Here is a 19,018-nt window from a genome sequence, read left to right on the forward strand (position 1 = left end):
ACACGGATCTCACAACTCGAAAATTGTCATGTTTAGATAGGTACCTAGTTTTGTTTTTTGATTTACTTGGGAAAATGTTTTACTCTTATTTCATTATTTATACCTACCTCTCTAAAACCATCATAATATTTAATAGCTGAATGGTATTGTGTTTTCAATCTAGGGTACTGAACATTAAACACATTACAGATTACAGTTGTAATTAAAATTACACGGATCTCACAACTCGAAAATTGTCATGTTTAGATAGGTAGTTTTGTTTTTTGATTTACTTGGGAAAATGTTTTACTCTTATTTCATTATTTATACCTACCTCTCTAAAACCATCATAATATTTAATGTACCTACTTTTTTTAAAAAAAAGATGATTAGTACAGCTAAAGTATAGTAAATTGGCTTTAGAATTCAGCGTAGGCATTTTATTTAATTATGTGACGGTTGTGTGTATTATTGTATAAAGCTGTGTACACATATATAGTCGACCCCGTTGATCGACGAGAATATGTTGTCGATCTAGTGAATGTTTTCGACGGGGGCCGGTCGACTTGTGTGGTGTGGACATAGCTTAATATTGGAATCGGTTTGGATTTTTTTAAAAAAAAAAGATGATTAGTACAGCTAAAGTATAGTAAATTGGCTTTAGAATTCAGCGTAGGCATTTTATTTAATTACGTGACGGTTGTGTGTATTATTGTATAAAGCTGTGTACACATATATAGTCGACCCCGTTGATCGACGAGAATAAATATGTTGTCGATCTAGTGAATGTTTTCGACGGGGGCCGGTCGACTTGTGTGGTGTGGACATAGCTTAATATTGGAATCGGTTTGGATGATAAATCTTAGTAGGTTGGTATTTTTGCCCATTTTATGGATTTATACATGGTTTTTCTTTCTTTTCTACCCCTACCTACCTATGTCACCTATATGTCTCGTCAGAAAGAACAATTCTTAGCCCAGTCAGGAAGGTAATATATATTCTTAGCCCAGTCAGGAAGGTAATATTTATTCTTAGGCCAGTCAGGAAGGTAATATTTATGTAGCTAGGATTGCTTTTCTATGTTCGATGTTCTTCTTTTTACGCTCCTGTTATAATATTGGACAGATTTTTGTGCTGTACAGCCAAAATTCGCTGTATTTATTTATTTATTATTTGTACTTAATTTAAATTATAATTTATAGTTATATAATAATATCTATGTTGAAAAAGAAGATGTGAAATAAGTAAGATGTTAATATATTATATTTTGTTAATTACTTAAAATAACAATCCGTGTTTTTAGTTGGTCCCTCACTCCTCATTATCTCCTGATTTACGTTTTTCAGTTCGTAAAAGTACGTCCAGGTACGGAGGTAGGTATGTACCTAGATTTTAATTTTGCTTCCCATACCTGCGTACACGTCAGAGTAGAGTTTGGAATAGGTACAAAATAAAGTGGAAATAGAGAGGAAAATGGGTAATAAGTAAAAGTACGTCCAGGTAGGGAGGTAGGTTGGTAGGTATATGTACCTAGATTTTCATTTTGCTTCCCATACCTGCGTACACGTCAGAGTAGAGTTTGGAATAGGTACAAAATAAAGTGGAAATAGAGAGGAAAATGGGTAATATCATTTCATAATAAAACTTATTATTAACAGACCTATTAGATATAATCACAAGTTATACCGTTAAAGTATAGGTAGGTACTGCGTGCGAGTATCTACATCGTAGTCTTATAAATATAGGTGCATTATCTAACTGCAGAAGCTCTCATCTATAGGACCTCTAATAGGTAGGTAGGTAGGTACCTATAATAACTGGGTACCTGTAATATTGGTGAGTACCCAACTACCCATACCATCTAGCCGTCATTTGTGTTTATAATACCAAACAGTATAGGTAAGCTAGATAGGTACTCTTTGAAAATTAGTTGAGCCCAACCATTTGTTGTTTGATTTTAAAATAATTGATATTTTTGTTTTTATAAATTGTAACTGTTCAATAATTGATCGTGAGTAGAGTGACCTATTGTTTATTTTGCAGTCGTTATTGATTTAAAGTTTAATCTGTAATAGTTTATCTTTGAGATACATCTTTATTCTTCAATTTCGCAACAACAAAGCATTTTGGTAAGTTTACAAAAATATTCTATTTGATCCTGTTCTGTGTAGGATTTAAATCGTGAACACCCAACATTGAAAAAGTAGGTCTCATAATACCTAAATGGGTTTAACTATGGGAAGTTGTAAATTTTTTAAATAATGCAATTTTTCATTTTCCTTCCACAGATGAAATGAAGTTCAAAGTCATGACAATTTACTATTGACAAATTAGATACTCATGATTATATGGATCGAAAATAAAAATGAATACTTATCTGATGCATTTCTCGTACTGCAAAACTATTTCCTCTGTAATAATGGCAAGTGCTGGTGCTCTTGTTGTGGGCTACCTGTATTGGTACAGACAGCTGCAATATAAACGTCCCAAATATGAACTCCCAGAGCGATGGACTGCCATCGGAAGGGTCTCCAAACTATTGATATATCCACTCAAGTCCGGCTATTATAAAGAACTCGACTGTGCCAATTGTCAACTGAGGGGGATGGAACAGATACCTTCGCTTTCTCAAGAGTATATTTTACGCGACAGAAATTTCGTTCTATTCGATAAATCCAAGGAGAAGTTTATCACAGCCAAGTGTTATGAGCAGCTAGTTCTTGTGGAAATGAGTGTGAAAGATGAGGAGACTGTAGAATTCAACATACGTCATGACATTACTCCGGCCTTGGTCATAAATGTAAACAAAGTAAGATCTAAAGCCCAGCTGAAGAGTTTCAAGATGCATTTCAATGAGGTTGTCAAAGCTTTTGATTGCGGGGATGAAGCATCCGACTGGTTCTCTATGTTTCTGTTGAATAAAACCAATAGGAATATAAGACTGGGTATGTGTTGTGATTATAAGAGAACCATTGCTAACTCATGGGATAGTTATACTCAAGTGTATAACTTGCTAAGTGATGAGGACACTGGGAGGTTTTCTGACATTACCAGCTACATGATTGTAAATGAGGAATCTGTCAATGATTTGAACACTAGGGTTACCTGTGGTGAAAAGTTCACTAGCTATCATTTCCGCCCTAATATTGTAGTGAAGAATTGTATTCCATATGAAGAAGATACTTGGGATTGGATGAAGATAGGGGATGCCATATTCCGTGTTGTAAAGCCATGTACTCGTTGCATTGCTATCACCTTCAACCCGGAGACAGCTGTTAAGAATCCTGCTTTGGAACCTATTCGTACGCTAAGGACATATAGACGGCTAGGGGATATAGACCACAAGGCAAAACATTTGGAGGGTCATTCACCTGTGATGGGGGTGTATGCAGGGTTATATCATCCTGGTTGTATAAGGACTAATGATATTGTGTTTGTTGCTAGTCAACAACGGTGAAAAGAGGACTGTCTGTCCATCACAGATCCCTACCTATATTTACGAGTTAATCGCTAATATTACATTTTGTAGAGTCGTAGCTACCGTTTTTACTTTTTCTTTTTAGATCAAATTGTTTATGTTACCATCAGTACCTGATTATTTTATGTTTCGTACCTTTATTATGTTTTTACCTCCTTCCGAAACTTTCTTTTTTACGTCTTGCTTTTTTCTACTTACCTACTATTGTAGACACGACAAGTCGCAGTATTGAATTTTAATTTTCATGATTAATATTGGTCGAGAGCGGAACATTTCTCTCCCGCAGTCTCTGCACTCTGTGTATTTCTTATGGACATTTTAGCGATAAAAAATTGATCATATCTCAGGATCGGTTTAGATTTTCGCAAAATCCTTCTTATTGCACACCTAGACGCCTGGACCATAAAAGGAATATTCCCATATTCCTAACAAATTTCAGCTTTCTAGGTGTTGTGATTCAGGAGATAGAGCGATCAGTGTGTGAAATGTGAATGGATCTTGATTAACTTGATTTTATAACATAAGATTTTACATTTACCTACTATGCCCAACAGTCTTATACTCGATGTCATTTTGTAGAGTCGTAGCTACCGTTTTTACTTTTTCTTTTTAGATCAAATTGTTTATGTTACCATCAGTACCTGATTATTTTATGTTTCGTACCTTTATTATGTTTTTACCTCCTTCCGAAACTTTCTTTTTTACGTCTTGCTTTTTTCTACTTACCTACTATTGTAGACACGACAAGTCGCAGTATTGAATTTTAATTTTCATGATTAATTTTGGTCGAGAGCGGAACATTTCTCTCCCGCAGTCTCTACACTCTGTGTATTTCTTATGGACATTTTAGCGATCAAAAATTGATCACATCTCAGGATCGATTTGATTTTCGCAAAATCCCTTCTTATTGCACACCTAGACGCCTAGACCATAAAAGGAATATTCCTATATTCCTAACAAATTTCAGCTTTTTAGGTGTTGTGGTTCAGGAGATAAAGCGATCAGTGTGTGAAATGTGAATGGATCTTGATTTTATAATATAAGATTTTACATTTACCTACTTACTATGCCCAACAGTCTTATACTCGATGTTTTTATTTCTACCTACTTACCTATTTAGGAATTTCAAAAAAGGAGTTAATAAAACATTCAATAAATAAAAAAGATCAATTAAAACTTCCAAAATAGGTAATAAATATTTAAAAATAAAAATACCTAGGTTAAGCGGTGAAGGTAAAAAAAAGGGAGATAATTGAGATAAAATTTTCGTTTCGCCGTGTAAACGAATCTTATTATTTACATTTTTGTGATAGTTGTCATGGCAACAAAGCTCTCCAATCAGATGAGAGGATTTCCTGTTCACTTTCACAAGAACCAATCATTTTTCTCCGTGCCTAGGTGATGACGTCACAAGTGTATTGATTTTAAATTTCCATCAAATTTCAAAAATTTAAATTTCATTAATTCATTTGATAAAATTGATAACTTGATAAGAGAGTGTGATAAGTGTGATTATTTTAAGTTTATCTTCGTAAAGTGTCAATTTATTTATTAGTTAGCTTGTTTTAAATTATTTCGAAGCTCAGGAAGTTTCAATTTAGTTGTAGTAATGAATCCCTTGTTAATGTTTGGACATAACAAGCTGTGAGAACTTCTCTCATATTTTGTCTTCACACAACTGATAAAAAGCACAATATGGTAAGTTAATAAATCCCACTAGAAAGTATTTTATAAGTTACCCTAAATTTGATATTATGTCTATGGATTGAGTTGCATTTAGAGATGGTGTTAAGATTTCTGCATAGCTACAATGGTTGACTGTGATTTCCCAGGACTAGCCCAAAAAACATTCCTAGAAGATCTTGTTGTTGATAAAGGGCTGTTATGGTTGGGGTTGGATATTTTTATGTGGTTTAATTTTGTCATCATCAATGGGTTTAAGGTAAATCTGCAACAACACTTTCTGGGTTGCACCATATGGCTCACTAGACTGAACCATGGGAGTAAGTACTTGGAACCATCAACCTCTAGATTTGAAGTCTAGGACTAGCCCAAAAAACATTCCTAGAAGATCTTGGTGTTGATAAAGGGCTGTTATGGTTGTGGTTGGATATTTTTCTGTGTCATCAGTCATCATCAATGGGTTTAAGGTAAATCTGCTACAACACTTTCTGGGTTGCACCATATGGCTCACTAGACTGAACCATGGGAGTAAGTACTTGGAACCATCAACCTCTAGATTTGAAGTCCAGCACACTAACCACTGAGGTCAGTAATTTATTAACATTTCAATATTTCAGGCTCATTTCCGGAAATCAAACTCTTCTCCCACACCAATATTTGTAAATAATAACAATAGTATTCCCAATGCTACTGCTGCACCTATGAAGAAACCGTCTGGACCTAAATTTGAACTTACACCAGAGCAGGTAGCTGACATTCAGGAAGCTTTTGCTCTATTTGACAAGGAGGGCACTGGCTCAATATCTACAAAGGAGTTAAAAATTGCAATGAGAGCTCTAGGCTTTGAACCAAAGAAAGAAGAAATCAAGAAAATGATCAGTGAAATAAGTAAAGACAACTCTGGCTTGCTGACTTACAAAGATTTTCTGCATTTGGTCACACAAAAAATGGCTGACAAGGATTCCAAAGAAGAAATACTGAAAGCTTTTAGATTGTTTGACGAAGATAATACAGGGAAAATATCTTTTGCTAATTTGAGAAGTGTTGCTGTAGAACTGGGAGAAAATATTGCAGATGAGGAGATTCAGGTAACTGTTAACAAATAAACAATTAGAGATCATAAAATCATGTCTTGTGGAAATTCAGAATATATAGAATCTTATTCCTGACAAAGTTGTTAGTGAGATTAAATATTTTACTTCAATACTATCTAGAAATAATACCTACTGGTACATAGTCTAGACAGCATTATTGCATTATCCAAGTTATTTATATTTCTGTTTCAGGAGATGATTAATGAAGCTGATAAAGATGGAGATGGTGAAATAAATGAAGAAGAATTCCTACATATTATGAAGAAAACAAGCCTGTACTAACTAAACTTTGTGTGTTCAGAAAAAAGAAAGAAACCAAAAATAATTATTATAAGTACTTTGTGTTTGTATCTGTGATTTTTATTTATTGGAAAGAATATTTTTAATGCTGGTCATAATCATGGAATAACGAATTCCATATTTGGAAAACAAACACCCAATGGATGTGGTTTGTTCAAAAGACAGAGGGTGCACATGATACATTACGTTGGCGAGATTTAGAATATCTTGGACTCAGGGTGTTTTATTTGTCAATTTTTATTACTAGTTTTATGTCTTCCTGTACATTCCAATGTCAACATAGGATTAAATAAGATCAAAAGAACCTAACGCTTACGTTTACAGTCTCTTGTTGATTTCATACAAACTTTATTTGTCCATTTTTTGGACGTTTCTCTGGGGTTTTAAATTCTCACATTAAAATACTTATTGGAGCAGTTGATTGGTCAAAAAGTCCTTTGCCTCAACATCCTGTCTACATCAACATAGTCCATTTTTGGACGTTTCTTTGGGGTTTTAAATTCTCACATTAAAATACTTATTGGAGCAGTTGATTGGTCAAAAAGTCCTTTGCCTCAACATCCTGTCTACATCAACATGAGACTATTCAACTCGGACGTAAATGGAGTCATATGTCACGTACAAATCACAAATGGTCTTTTGACCTTTTTTGTATTGAATAAAACCTAGCTATAAAAACAAGAGCTGAGCAAACCACGTATACAAACTTTTTTTCGAAATGAAATGTAATGTATAAAAACAAATTGTTAGAGTTTAAGCCACCACAGTTCACTATATTTCTAAAGGCCTGGTGCCTGTTGTCACAATAAAATCACCATAGTTGTTCGACTTTTTTCGTTTTGATTCACCAAAATCTAATGCCAGTATGTTGATATACGTATTTATTATGTTAGTAAATTAGGAAGTTGTGGGGTAAGTTTTCTCTTCTCAGGTTCAAAAGGGTTTTATTTTATAGTGTGTTTTTCCTTTTTCCTCCCTCCTAAAATTGACTTTTTTCACGCAGTCCAAGCCTTCCTTCTGATCAGTATTTTTTTCTGTCCATTTTATTTTATCAAAACTTGCTTCTAAAGCACTAAACATTTCGAATTATTTTTCTAAAGCTTAAAGTCTAAAGTTAATTTATTTTCAAATAATTCTGTATAGGTATTCTAGTGTTCCTCTCACGAGTTAGGAGGAATTCATAAATAAAATAAAAATCGGCACTTCTTATGTCTGAGTTCAATTAGCCAGAGGAGAAAATTTCAAGAGCAAGTACTCATTGCTTCTGGGCATTACAAGTTCACCTATATCTAGGCTGAGCAATGATGTAGTTTTTATGATATTTTTAAAGGCTTTAAATTGAGTGGCAGGGTTCATACTTAAATGAGCTCTTCCACCCAACCACTAACCATCTGTTTTGATCTCAGAAGAATCTTGTAAATTTCTTACTTATAATGATCTAGTCACCACATTCCATTGATAGTAATATTATTATATTTTTGTGTTTAATAAAACAATGAAAAAAATATTTATTTTATCCATTAAATCAATAATGAGTATTTCTTTCTCATAAATAGATCGAGTAACTCTGGGACAGATTGATTTTCTATTGAGTGGCAGGGTTCTTACTTATGTGAGCTCTTCCACCCAACCACTAACCATCTGTTTTGATCTCAGAAGAATCTTGTAAATTTCTTACTTATAATGATCTAGTCACCACATTCCATTGATAGTAATATTATTATATTTTTGTGTTTAATAAAACAATGAAAAAAAAAAAAAATATTTATTTTATCCATTAAATCAATAATGAGTATTTCTTTCTCATAAATAGATCGAGTAACTCTGGGACAGATTGATTTTCTAGACCTTAAAAAAAACTAAACAATTAAATTATTTTGATATATTAAAATGAGGAATGTCTTCTTTAATCATATAAAAAACATAAAACAAAAAATTGAAACAATAAATCATCTGAATACGAAAACAAACATAAAACAAATTACTGTTTCAAAATGTATTACTATGCAAACCCAATTGGCCTTAGCTGCACACAATGCGTGGATTTACTTCGTTTTATTATTCCTTTTAAATATCAAATCACCTGTCTATCAAAATAACCTTTTAACAATAAATAACCTTATAGGTTATAGGAAGTATTAAACTTGGTTTTTGAGATTATATCGTATTTTTGCAGCAAGTATATCATTCTGATAGATGATAGGTTATAGGAAGTATTAAACTTGGTTTTTGAGATTATATCGTATTTTTGCAGCAAGTATATCATTCTGATAGATGGAAGTTGAATGCAGCTTCTGTTAAGCGAAATGCTGCTTCTGAAAAATTGGAATCACTCGGAAAAAAAAAAACAATTTCAACTGAAATAACGTTCAGCTTGGAAAAATTTAAAAATAACCTATAAAATACCATCATTTACCCAGATAAAAATCCCACACCCTCAAATAATATAAATCTAAAAAATAACGTAAAATACCTAATAAATAATATATATCTAATAAATATGACTAATTATTACTATAGGGATACAGATATGTTGAAGAATAAATAGGATTTTTAATAATTAATTACTAGAATTTCTCATGTTTTTAAATAGGACGAAGAGAAATGCAAGATATAGTAAAAATGAGAGGAATAGAATGTATAAAGGAAGAAATTAAATAGACAAAAAGGTATACCTACTTAAGTTAACCACAACCAATTTGATTCTTTCTGGAAATTCATACATATTTGATCTGGGTAAGTAGAAAATATTAAAAAAGAATGTCGGTGAAGTTATGAAATTTAGATTGAGCAACCGGAAAAAAATATTAAACAAGTCTCATATTGTTTACAATAGTAAAATATATTTTTTTCGAGATAGGAGATTTCTAAAACTTGAGAGTTCAGGAGAGATTATTCTAGTAAAAAACCACTTGAGCTACTAAAAATACATATTATAATAACATTTGATTAGGCACTTTAAATATCAATCCTTTAAAAAGACGAAGGAAAAAAAAGAGTAATAATGATAAACAAAACAAATTCCTTGAATTGCACCTGTTTTGTGTGAAAACATTCTTACAATTTGCTTCTCAGAACCTCGATTTTGGGTCCCGCTTGTTTTTGCAGCTTGGTGAGTTTCATGGCTAGTCCCATGTTACCTTGGATTTTCAACTTGTTTTGGAAGAACGCCTTTTGAGGGTCAAGCTTGCCGGAAATCAGATCTATAATGTCCACGTCATTCACGATGAATGTCACTTCTGGTTTGTCTGAAATAGAAACAGTCATGTTGGAACATAAGGAAAACTTTATCCTAACCAGATAAGTTTCGTTCTCGGAACGGCTGGCTTTCTCCTATCCTAGATATTGGGACGATAAGACCTCCGTTGTTACAGTTCCTTCTATTAAACATGTTTTTTTTTTTATTATTTACTAACAACCTCCGATGCCTAGTGTGTATCAGGTATCACACTAGGCTTGCACACGGCGCCGGAGGTCTCTGGTTCGATTCCCGGCGGAGTAGCTACTTCAATTGAGTACCCAGTGGCGACATTACCACAAATAATTTAAGATCTTCTTCTTCTTCTTTGCCTTTTCCCGTGTTCAGACGGGGTCGGCGTTTTTCGTTTAAGATAATTTAACATAAAAAATAATAAAATGAATCCTCATTTACCAGTCCCATTGTAGGTGATCTTTCCTTTGCCAGTGCTCGTGTTGATGATCCACCGACCCGACTTTCCTCCTGGGCCATTTCTCACTTCAAACGCATACACTCCGCGGAACCCTTCCACCAAATTATCATCGTCATCATTCATAGCAGATTCGAGTAGTTTGAACATATTGTGACATTTGAATATGGAAGGATCCTCAGCTATATTGGAAGCAGCCACGGGATGGTTGGCGATCTGAGCTTGAGCTGCCTTTGGTCTGCGAGAAAAGAAAGGACGACATGAATGCTCGTCACAAACGGAATTTTTTTTGGAGAATATTATTACATTTTTTAATGGGGGACGTTGTCTGGCTGAGGGACGTTGAACAGGGAGTAGACCAGCTTAGTCTCGCTGGGGGACTATAAACAGGGAGTATACCAGCCTGAATTTCCCTTGCTAAAATAGCAAAGGTTGAGAGGTAAGGGCGAAGGGCATCCACTCGTAAAATTTGTAGCCAAAACCAAATGTCAGCCCAAAGCGATCACCCTGGTTAGGGCGGATTGAGAGGCTGACGAAAAACGCCGACCTTGTCTGTGCACGGGAAAAGGTGAAGAAAAAGAAGAAGAAGAAGAAGAAGAAGAAGAAGAAGAAGAAGAAGAAGAAGAAGAAGATTATTACATTTTTTAATATCTATAGTTCTCCGTAATACCAATACTTAACGTCAGCTTCCAATTCTCAACTCTAGAAATTTTCGAGTTGGGAAGATTGATTCTACCAACATACAAAACCTTCGAAAATCTTGTATACAAGTGATAACGCCACCCTATTTTATCTCTTTACACTAAAGTTCGTATTTTTTTGAAAAAAAAAAAAAAAAAAAAAAAACTTTTACACAAAAAATATGGCTAAATACCATGCCATCGCCCAAATAATAGGCTACAACACTGCTAATGGATCCACCCGAAAATTAGTCTCTTCTTAAAAAATAAAAAATAAAATAAAATAATAATAATAAAACCCACCTATGAGCAGTAGGGAAGCCCAAGCGATACAAGGCCACAATACAGGCACCTCCCAGGCCCAAGTTATGTTGTAATGCCAGGCGTGCATTGGGTACTTGTCTCTTCCCTGCTTCACCTCTGAGTTGCCAGCATAACTCAGCACACTGAGCCAAACCTGAAACACACAAAAATCAGAGACTTTGATAATCTACTACGTTGAACTCTTGATGAGCCTCCCGTATGCCCGAAATTTAATTGTACACGAGGGATTAAAAAAAAAAAAAAAAAAAAAAAAATTGTTCTTTTGGGGGTATTCCCGAAATTTTAATTTTCACGGGGGATTAAAAAAAAAAAAAAAAAAAAAAAATCGGTCTTATGCGGGTATTTTTATCTTTCAAATTTCCATGAACATTTATTTCTAAAAGAAAAAAAAGGGAGAGTTTATTACTATGTTGACCTCAATATAACTTCTAAAGGTAATTAGTGGACGGGATATTTGGTTTTCAAAGTGAAAAGGAAGATAAAAACCCTCATTTGATTAACATTTGCAGAAGTAAAGAGGACCGAAAAATTTTCCAAGTAATTTTAATGAATATAAATCTCATGAATCATTATTATTGGTATTATTATGTCCTATGGTAGAAACTAGAAAGGAAGGAAAATCTTGAATAAAATAGTAAAAAATGTGTTTCACATACCAGTAGCTCCCAAGGGGTGTCCCTTAGAAATGAGTCCTCCACTGGGATTCACCACATGTTTGCCTCCATACGTGTTGGCACCGGAATCAATAAAGTCCTTGGCTTTACCCACCGGGCATAAACCCAATGCCTCATACGTAATCAACTCATTGGCTGAGAAACAGTCGTGTAACTCGATCACATCGATGTCAGATGGTTTGATCTGAGTTTTCTCGTAGAGTCTATCAGCTGCTGCCTTGGTCATGTCGAAACCAATCTGCAGGGAAGAAATTAGAAAACATTTATCCAACCTTTAGAAAAAATACATCTTTTCAAGTACCTAGGTAGGTTTAATTTCTTGAAAACTTAAGGAGTTAATTTGTTCCATGTCTTTTGAACAACCTCCATGGATGAGTGGATAATTTGGGTTGCACACCGGAGGTCCTGTGTTCAATTCAGTTGAAAGTGACCCAAACGAACTATTAAGAACCAAATTTAAAAAAAAAAAAAAAATAAATAAAAATAAAATAAAAAAAAAATAAATAAAAATAATACAAGGCAGACGCACTACCAACTAAGCTAACTAGGCTGGCGAGGCGTTCGTTCTCGGAGTGGCTAGCTCTCTCCGATTTCGAAACGATAAGACCTTAGCACTTACAGTTCCTTCTATCAAACCTCTTAAGAAAAAGAGCTTCAATCTCACATTCTCACTTATTTCTCTTCCTCCTGCAGTACAGTGACAGGGCGAACCCTATTGAGAAACACGTTGAAGCTATGATTAACATTGCTGGTCTAGATTCATCTCCCATTACAGCACAGATGTTTGGGAACGCGGGATTAGAACACATGAAACTCTATGGAACCAAGCCGGAACATTTCGCCAAAATCGCCTACAAGAATCACTTACATTCGACCAACAATCCGTGAGTATCCGTATAACTCAGATAAGTACCTATTCATAACAATATTTTTCTAAGTTATTAATATCCAAGACCATAATTTGAGTTAAAATTGTCACTTATCTAATTTATGATTGCTGGAATTTCAATCCTAACTATATACTTAAATGTTATCTTAAACAATGGATACTTACAAGTCTTGTCATCTCGGCCCGGAGTTTCGTCTACTTTGTAGATTTACACATTGGAAATGTGTAAATTAAATAAATTCATTACTTAATAGTTTAAAATCAGTTAGATTCCTGTTCACTTTTCCAGAAATTCCCAATTCCAAGTCGAATACACTTTAGAACAAATCATGCGCGGGATTAGAACACATGAAACTCTATGGAACCAAGCCCGAACATTTCGCCAAAATCGCCTACAAGAATCACTTACATTCGACCAACAATCCGTGAGTAACTATCCGTATAACTCAGATAAGTATTCATAAAAAGATTTTTCTAAATTATTAATATCCAAGACCATAATTTGAGTTAAAATTTTCACTTAACTGATTTATGATTGCTGGAATTTCAATCCAATACTTATGTTATCTTAAACAATGGATACTTACAAGTCTTGTCATCTCGACTCGGAGTTTCGTCTACTTTTTAGATTTACACATTGGATATGTGTAAATTAAATAAATTCATTAGGTACTTAATAGTTTAAAATCAGTTAGATTCCTGTTCACTTTTCCAGAAATTCCCAATTCCAAGTCGAATACACTTTAGAACAAATCATGAATTCGCCCAAGATATTCGGGCCCCTCACCAAACTACAATGTTGTCCTACATCAGATGGGGCAGCCGCTGCTGTTCTGGCCAGTGAAGATTTTGTAAGAAGATATGGATTTGAGGCGAATGCTGTAGAGATAGTGGGCTTGGAAATGGCCACTGATACTTCCAGCACGTTCAACAGTGACAGCTGTATTAAATTGGTAAGTTTGTAGCTTATATCTTCGAGCAGACCGGGATGCGTTTCGTTTTTATACTCATCAGCTAGGCATAGTTCTCAGATGCTGACTAAAAGTTCGAAAGTTGTCCCGCTCTCTCTGCTAAATTCTGACTTTTAATAAGTTATTTTTATTTATTTTTTTTTTATTTTATTTTTATTTATTTTTTTTTTTTTTTTAAATTTGGTTCTTAATAGTTCGTTTGGGTCACTTTCAACTGAATTGAACACAGGACCTCCGGTGTGCAACCCAAATTATCCACTCATCCATGGAGGTTGTTCAAAAGACATGGAACAAATTAACTCCTTAAGTTTTCAAGAAATTAAACCTACCTAGGTACTTGAAAAGATGTATTTTTTCTAAAGGTTGGATAAATGTTTTCTAATTTCTTCCCTGCAGATTGGTTTCGACATGACCAAGGCAGCAGCTGATAGACTCTACGAGAAAACTCAGATCAAACCATCTGACATCGATGTGATCGAGTTACACGACTGTTTCTCAGCCAATGAGTTGATTACGTATGAGGCATTGGGTTTATGCCCGGTGGGTAAAGCCAAGGACTTTATTGATTCCGGTGCCAACACGTATGGAGGCAAACATGTGGTGAATCCCAGTGGAGGACTCATTTCTAAGGGACACCCCTTGGGAGCTACTGGTATGTGAAACACATTTTTTACTATTTTATTCAAGATTTTCCTTCCTTTCTAGTTTCTACCATAGGACATAATAATACCAATAATAATGATTCATGAGATTTATATTCATTAAAATTACTTGGAAAATTTTTCGGTCCTCTTTACTTCTGCAAATGTTAATCAAATGAGGGTTTTTATCTTCCTTTTCACTTTGAAAACCAAATATCCCGTCCACTAATTACCTTTAGAAGTTATATTGAGGTCAACATAGTAATAAACTCTCCCTTTTTTTTCTTTTAGAAATAAATGTTCATGGAAATTTGAAAGATAAAAATACCCGCATAAGACCGATTTTTTTTTTTTTTTTTTTTTTTTAATCCCTCGTACGACTTAACATCCCATTTTATGAGCAAAAAACATTGCTCTTTTCTCTAAGCCAGTTAAATAGGTATTTTTTTTTTTTTTTTTGCATACTTATAAATAAAAAAATCTACTTATTTAACTGGCTTAGACTGTGATGGGATTTTCAGGAGAAATTTTCAAAATATTACCTTTGCCCCCAGAGATCCTTTTTCCATCTTCTCAAATCCCAAAGCCAAAGTACAGTCAGACCCAGACTCAATGAATTGCTTGGCCAACATGAGCGCAGAACTGCCAGTGGAGCAGTTGTTGTTTACATTGAACACAGGAATACCTGTCATGCCAATCTGATACAGTGCTCTTTGACCACATGTGGAATCACCTGAGAGCAAGCAAAGAAATCATTAATGTGAGAAATCAGTAAACTTACTTTCTTGGAAATCTTAGAATAAGTATTTTTCTCAGTTAATACATTTTATCATATTCATAGGCACAACAATGATAAAATTACATACAGATAACTCACACATGGCCTTGTTGCTTAGCGTGTAAATAAATAAAAAAAAACATACAGATAACTAACAATATAATATTATACCAATGAAGGGATAAAATATTTTCTCTTGGCCATTTTTTTCTTTATTTTTTAATGCAAGATTCTATTAAAGGAGTTCTTCCACCTAACCACTTAGTTCTTTTTTGTATGATGATAAAAAAAGAAAAGAAAATACAATAATAATAGAGAAAGTTGCAGAGAATTGACCCTTTCTTACCATAGACATAGCCACAGCATGCTTGCTGAACTTGGTTGATAGATATTCCAGCATCATCCAAAGCTTTGATGAGTGCCTCCTTGGCCAGCTCTGGGTAGTCTGTGTCTTCTTTGGGCTTTTGGAACTGAAATAAAAACAAAATGGAATTACCTAGGTAAATAGGTCTTTTGCAAAATTATTACCCATTATTGAAATTTATATTGGATAGCCTAATGCACCAATGGTTTCTCCCCTATGCCAATCAAGGCAGAAAAGTGATTGAGTATTTAAGTAAAGACCTTTTATAACAAAGGACTTTCTTACTTTTTCCAAGATTTTACCAGAACATGACCAAAGTGTTTCTGAGGACACAAACAATGCTGACATCAAAGTGGATGATAAAAATGACAATGTCAATTCTAAAACAGAGGAAGACTTGGATAATAATGCACATCTTACTTTTCAGTATTCATATCATTAGAAAGGTAGGTAGGTACCAGAGTACCTTTAGCTTCAGTATTTTTACTCCTCTGAATTTTAACAGGTGTGAGACCTATTTGAGATTTATTTATTGATTACATAAGTTAGGCAGAATATACCCAGCTTGTCTAATGCTTCATACAGTTATTCTTACTTTTCAGTATTCATATCATTACAAAGGTAGGTAGGTACCAGAGTACCTTTAGCTTCAGTATTTTTACTCCTCTGAATTTCAACAGGTGTGAGACCTATTTGAGATTTATTTATTGATTACATAAGTTAGGCAGAATATACCCAGCTTGTCTAATGCTTCATACAGTTACTTGTATTCTATAATTAATTTTGATTTCATACAATAAGTAATTTATCATTGGTTTACTTATTTATCAACTTATCCTTCAGAATTGTCTATTTTCCCAGACTACAACAAGTATTAACACTCATTATTATGCTAAGTATTATTTAAGCATATTAACCTATGGGAAGAACTTAAATGAGGTGTTTTATTTGTAGAATAAACAAATACCAATTAAACAATTAGTACTGCAGTCCAGAGACTTCCTTTCTCAACTAACCTTTCCTGCAGAAAATCATGAAGTAGTAAGCAAAATGGGGACAGTAAGTAATAACTTCATTACCTATGTGTAAAGGATCATGCAGCTTTGTAGAAGGTTCTGTAGCAAAATACTCAAGATTATCATATTTTAGCATCTTTCTGAGAAACTGCAATGTCATTATCCATTGGTTTATGAATTACATATCAAATGAGGATAATTTCAAGGAAAATATTGCACAATTATAGGTACCTACTTGTGTGATATGAAAATGAATGTTCTAGCAACCAAACTCATCTATAACTTGATTCAAAACCAACTGGCCTCCAATTCCACATAACTTTTATGTTGCAATTATTGGTATACTTACTGGGGTCATTCCAACTCCAATCACAAATACTTTTCTTTTGGGGACAACCATTTTATTCCTTTATCACTTGATATAGGTAATGATTTTCTTCTTCTTGGTAACTTCAAAGTTGTGTAAGTAGGTGATAACTGATAACAGAAATAACGTCACAGGAATTAAATGGACTTGTGTGATATGAAAATGAATGTTCTAGCAACCAAACTCATCTATAACTTGATTCAAAACCAACTGGCCTCCAATTCCACATAACTTTTATGTTGCAATTATTGGTATACTTACTGGGGTCATTCCAACTCCAATCACAAATACTTTTCTTTTGGGGACAACCATTTTATTCCTTTATCACTTGATATAGGTAATGATTATGTTGAAAACCTGCAAACGAAATTTTCTAGACTTTGGTCCGGTCCGATTAGACCTTCGGGAGACCGTACCGTAGGAGCCCCAAAGAAAAAAAAAAAAACTTAAATTTCCGAACGGTATAGTTGTTGGTTTAAGCCAAATTCCCACTATAGCCTAGGAGGTCATGGTCGTGCTCAATAGTCATAGGTACTGCGATTAACCAACTTGAATGAATGGATAAATAGTATTTTCTACTGGATATAACTTTTCTACTGGATGCCCTGATATAACTTTTGATTTTGTTTCTCATTCTCAGACAAGCGGACTCACAGGCCTGGGGGAGGCGTTGATAATGTGGCCCCCGTTGTGGATAAACCGGCCCCTCTTCATTATTCAGATAAGATTGGGATGAAAGCAGAGAAAGGCGCCTGGGTGCCCCCTCCCCCCTTCTCTCAGAAGAATGTTGTCAATAAGAATCATAGCGGCAGTGAAAATGAAAATACCAAACCACATACCAGGTATGTTCAGTTCAATCAATTCAATTTTATATGTAATTAGTCTAAAGAATTTTATAATTATAACTTTTCCTTCAAGATCTAGGAAATAAGTATTTGTCTAATCTGGCCAACATGGTTAGTTTGGAAGGTAGCGCCTACCTTGTAAACTCCAGGTCGCACGTTCGATTCCTGCCCGTATAAACTCGGACTATTAATTAATAACATTTTCCCCACTAATTAAATTTAAAATGTAATATTTTTCCCAATAATTAAATTTAGAATATAACAGATGAAACTTTTTTTTATGAAGAACTATCGCTTCATAATAAAGTGTTGAAGACGCAAAACTCTGGGTAGTCTGGGTGGCAGAGTCCAACCCCAAGGAGGGAGAGTCAGAATTGCCGGTTCAGTCCTGACCACTTTCAACTTCAACCCTAGGTGAATCCAGAGGATTATTCACTTGAAGATTTTCTAATTAATTTATCAATCAAAGATTTTCCAATGAATTCATCAATCGAAGATTTTCCAATGGATTAATCAATTCAAGAACTTGTGGGCGTATCTATCGCTCCCTGATCCTGAGGACCTCCAAGGCTACCCAGACGGCAAGCAACCTGTACATAATCTTCTTAAGCGCTGTACATAATCTTCTTCTACACTTGATCATATTCATATTATTGTCAAATAAGTTGCCTCCATGATAAGGGCAGAGGTTATGAATCTTTCATCCCAAAAGACCGGTCGCTCTAAAGCGTTTGACCTACGACTGTAAGGATACTGCCAGTCTTGTTATTCCACCACCCACAAGATCATTTACGACAATGCACGTTACCCAGCCGTTTCCAACTCCTGGTGCCTCACACCATCAGTGCCAGGGGACATAGAGAAATGGACACCAAGACAACAGGGACAAAATTACTATATTTAAATGAACCTGAACATTGTCAGAACTCTCTTTACTTTTAACATGAACATTTTCACATAATTTATCTCTTTTAACAACAAAACTGTCGTTTAATGTAAAATATTATCATTTCTTGTTTTATCCTGTGTATTTTAAGCTTGAACTGTCAAGAAGTTCTAGTTTCTATAATTCTTTTATTCCTCTCGTCACAGGCCAAATAACCCCGAAACAGAACATATTTGTTTAATTAAATCGTAATTTGCCTAAATTTTCATAAACCCCTATCCTCCACCCCACGTCTATCGTACACGGGCGTTGATCCACACAGAGGAAACGCCGGGGTCCTCACCAGAAAGCACCCCTTAAATAAATCTCAACATTATGACT

General features: G+C 34.4%; 3 protein-coding genes across 3 annotated transcripts; 2 read left to right on the forward strand and 1 right to left on the reverse strand.

The window, feature by feature from the left end:
- The first annotated feature begins 1,873 nt into the window (after window positions 1-1,873).
- Window positions 1,874-3,613, forward strand: LOC103505656 (mitochondrial amidoxime reducing component 2-like). Its single transcript, XM_008470011.3, has 2 exons — window positions 1,874-2,108; window positions 2,268-3,613. The coding sequence occupies exon 2, from the start codon at window positions 2,345-2,347 to the stop codon at window positions 3,434-3,436; it is 1,092 nt and encodes a 363-aa protein (XP_008468233.1). The 5' UTR covers window positions 1,874-2,108; window positions 2,268-2,344; the 3' UTR covers window positions 3,437-3,613.
- Window positions 3,614-4,933: 1,320 nt separating this feature from the next.
- LOC103505657 (caltractin) lies at window positions 4,934-6,952 on the forward strand. The gene is made up of 3 exons (XM_017442533.2): window positions 4,934-5,155; window positions 5,758-6,228; window positions 6,427-6,952. Exons 1-3 carry the CDS (start codon window positions 5,153-5,155, stop codon window positions 6,514-6,516), a joined length of 564 nt encoding a protein of 187 aa, XP_017298022.1. The 5' UTR covers window positions 4,934-5,152; the 3' UTR covers window positions 6,517-6,952.
- Window positions 6,953-8,937: 1,985 nt separating this feature from the next.
- Window positions 8,938-17,048, reverse strand: LOC103505667 (non-specific lipid-transfer protein-like). Its single transcript, XM_026820952.1, has 8 exons — window positions 16,889-17,048; window positions 15,506-15,629; window positions 14,924-15,114; window positions 13,477-13,709; window positions 11,863-12,152; window positions 11,186-11,339; window positions 10,187-10,440; window positions 8,938-9,782 (listed from the first exon to the last, which is right to left on the reverse strand). The coding sequence occupies exons 1-8, from the start codon at window positions 16,937-16,939 to the stop codon at window positions 9,592-9,594; spliced, it is 1,488 nt and encodes a 495-aa protein (XP_026676753.1). The 5' UTR covers window positions 16,940-17,048; the 3' UTR covers window positions 8,938-9,591.
- Window positions 17,049-19,018: the final 1,970 nt, after the last annotated feature.

Source organism: Diaphorina citri, unplaced genomic scaffold (genome assembly GCF_000475195.1).
Source record: "Diaphorina citri unplaced genomic scaffold, Diaci psyllid genome assembly version 1.1 scaffold188, whole genome shotgun sequence".
NCBI lineage: Eukaryota > Metazoa > Arthropoda > Insecta > Hemiptera > Psyllidae > Diaphorina > Diaphorina citri.

Bases quoted from the DNA above. Each gene is read 5' to 3' on its own strand.
- LOC103505656 (XM_008470011.3), top strand. From the start codon at position 2,345: ATGAATACTTATCTGATGCATTTCTCGTACTGCAAAACTATTTCCTCT.
- LOC103505657 (XM_017442533.2), top strand. The intron at 6,229-6,426 runs GTAACTGTTAAC...TTTCTGTTTCAG, and splicing joins TTGCAGATGAGGAGATTCAG to GAGATGATTAATGAAGCTGA.
- LOC103505667 (XM_026820952.1), bottom strand. From the start codon at position 16,939: ATGGTTGTCCCCAAAAGAAAAGTATTTGTGATTGGAGTTGGAATGACC. The intron at 15,115-15,505 runs GTAAGAAAGGGT...GCTTGCTCTCAG, and splicing joins ATGCTGTGGCTATGTCTATG to GTGATTCCACATGTGGTCAA. The intron at 12,153-13,476 runs GTGAACAGGAAT...TTTTTTCTAAAG, and splicing joins AATTGGGAATTTCTGGAAAA to GTTGGATAAATGTTTTCTAA.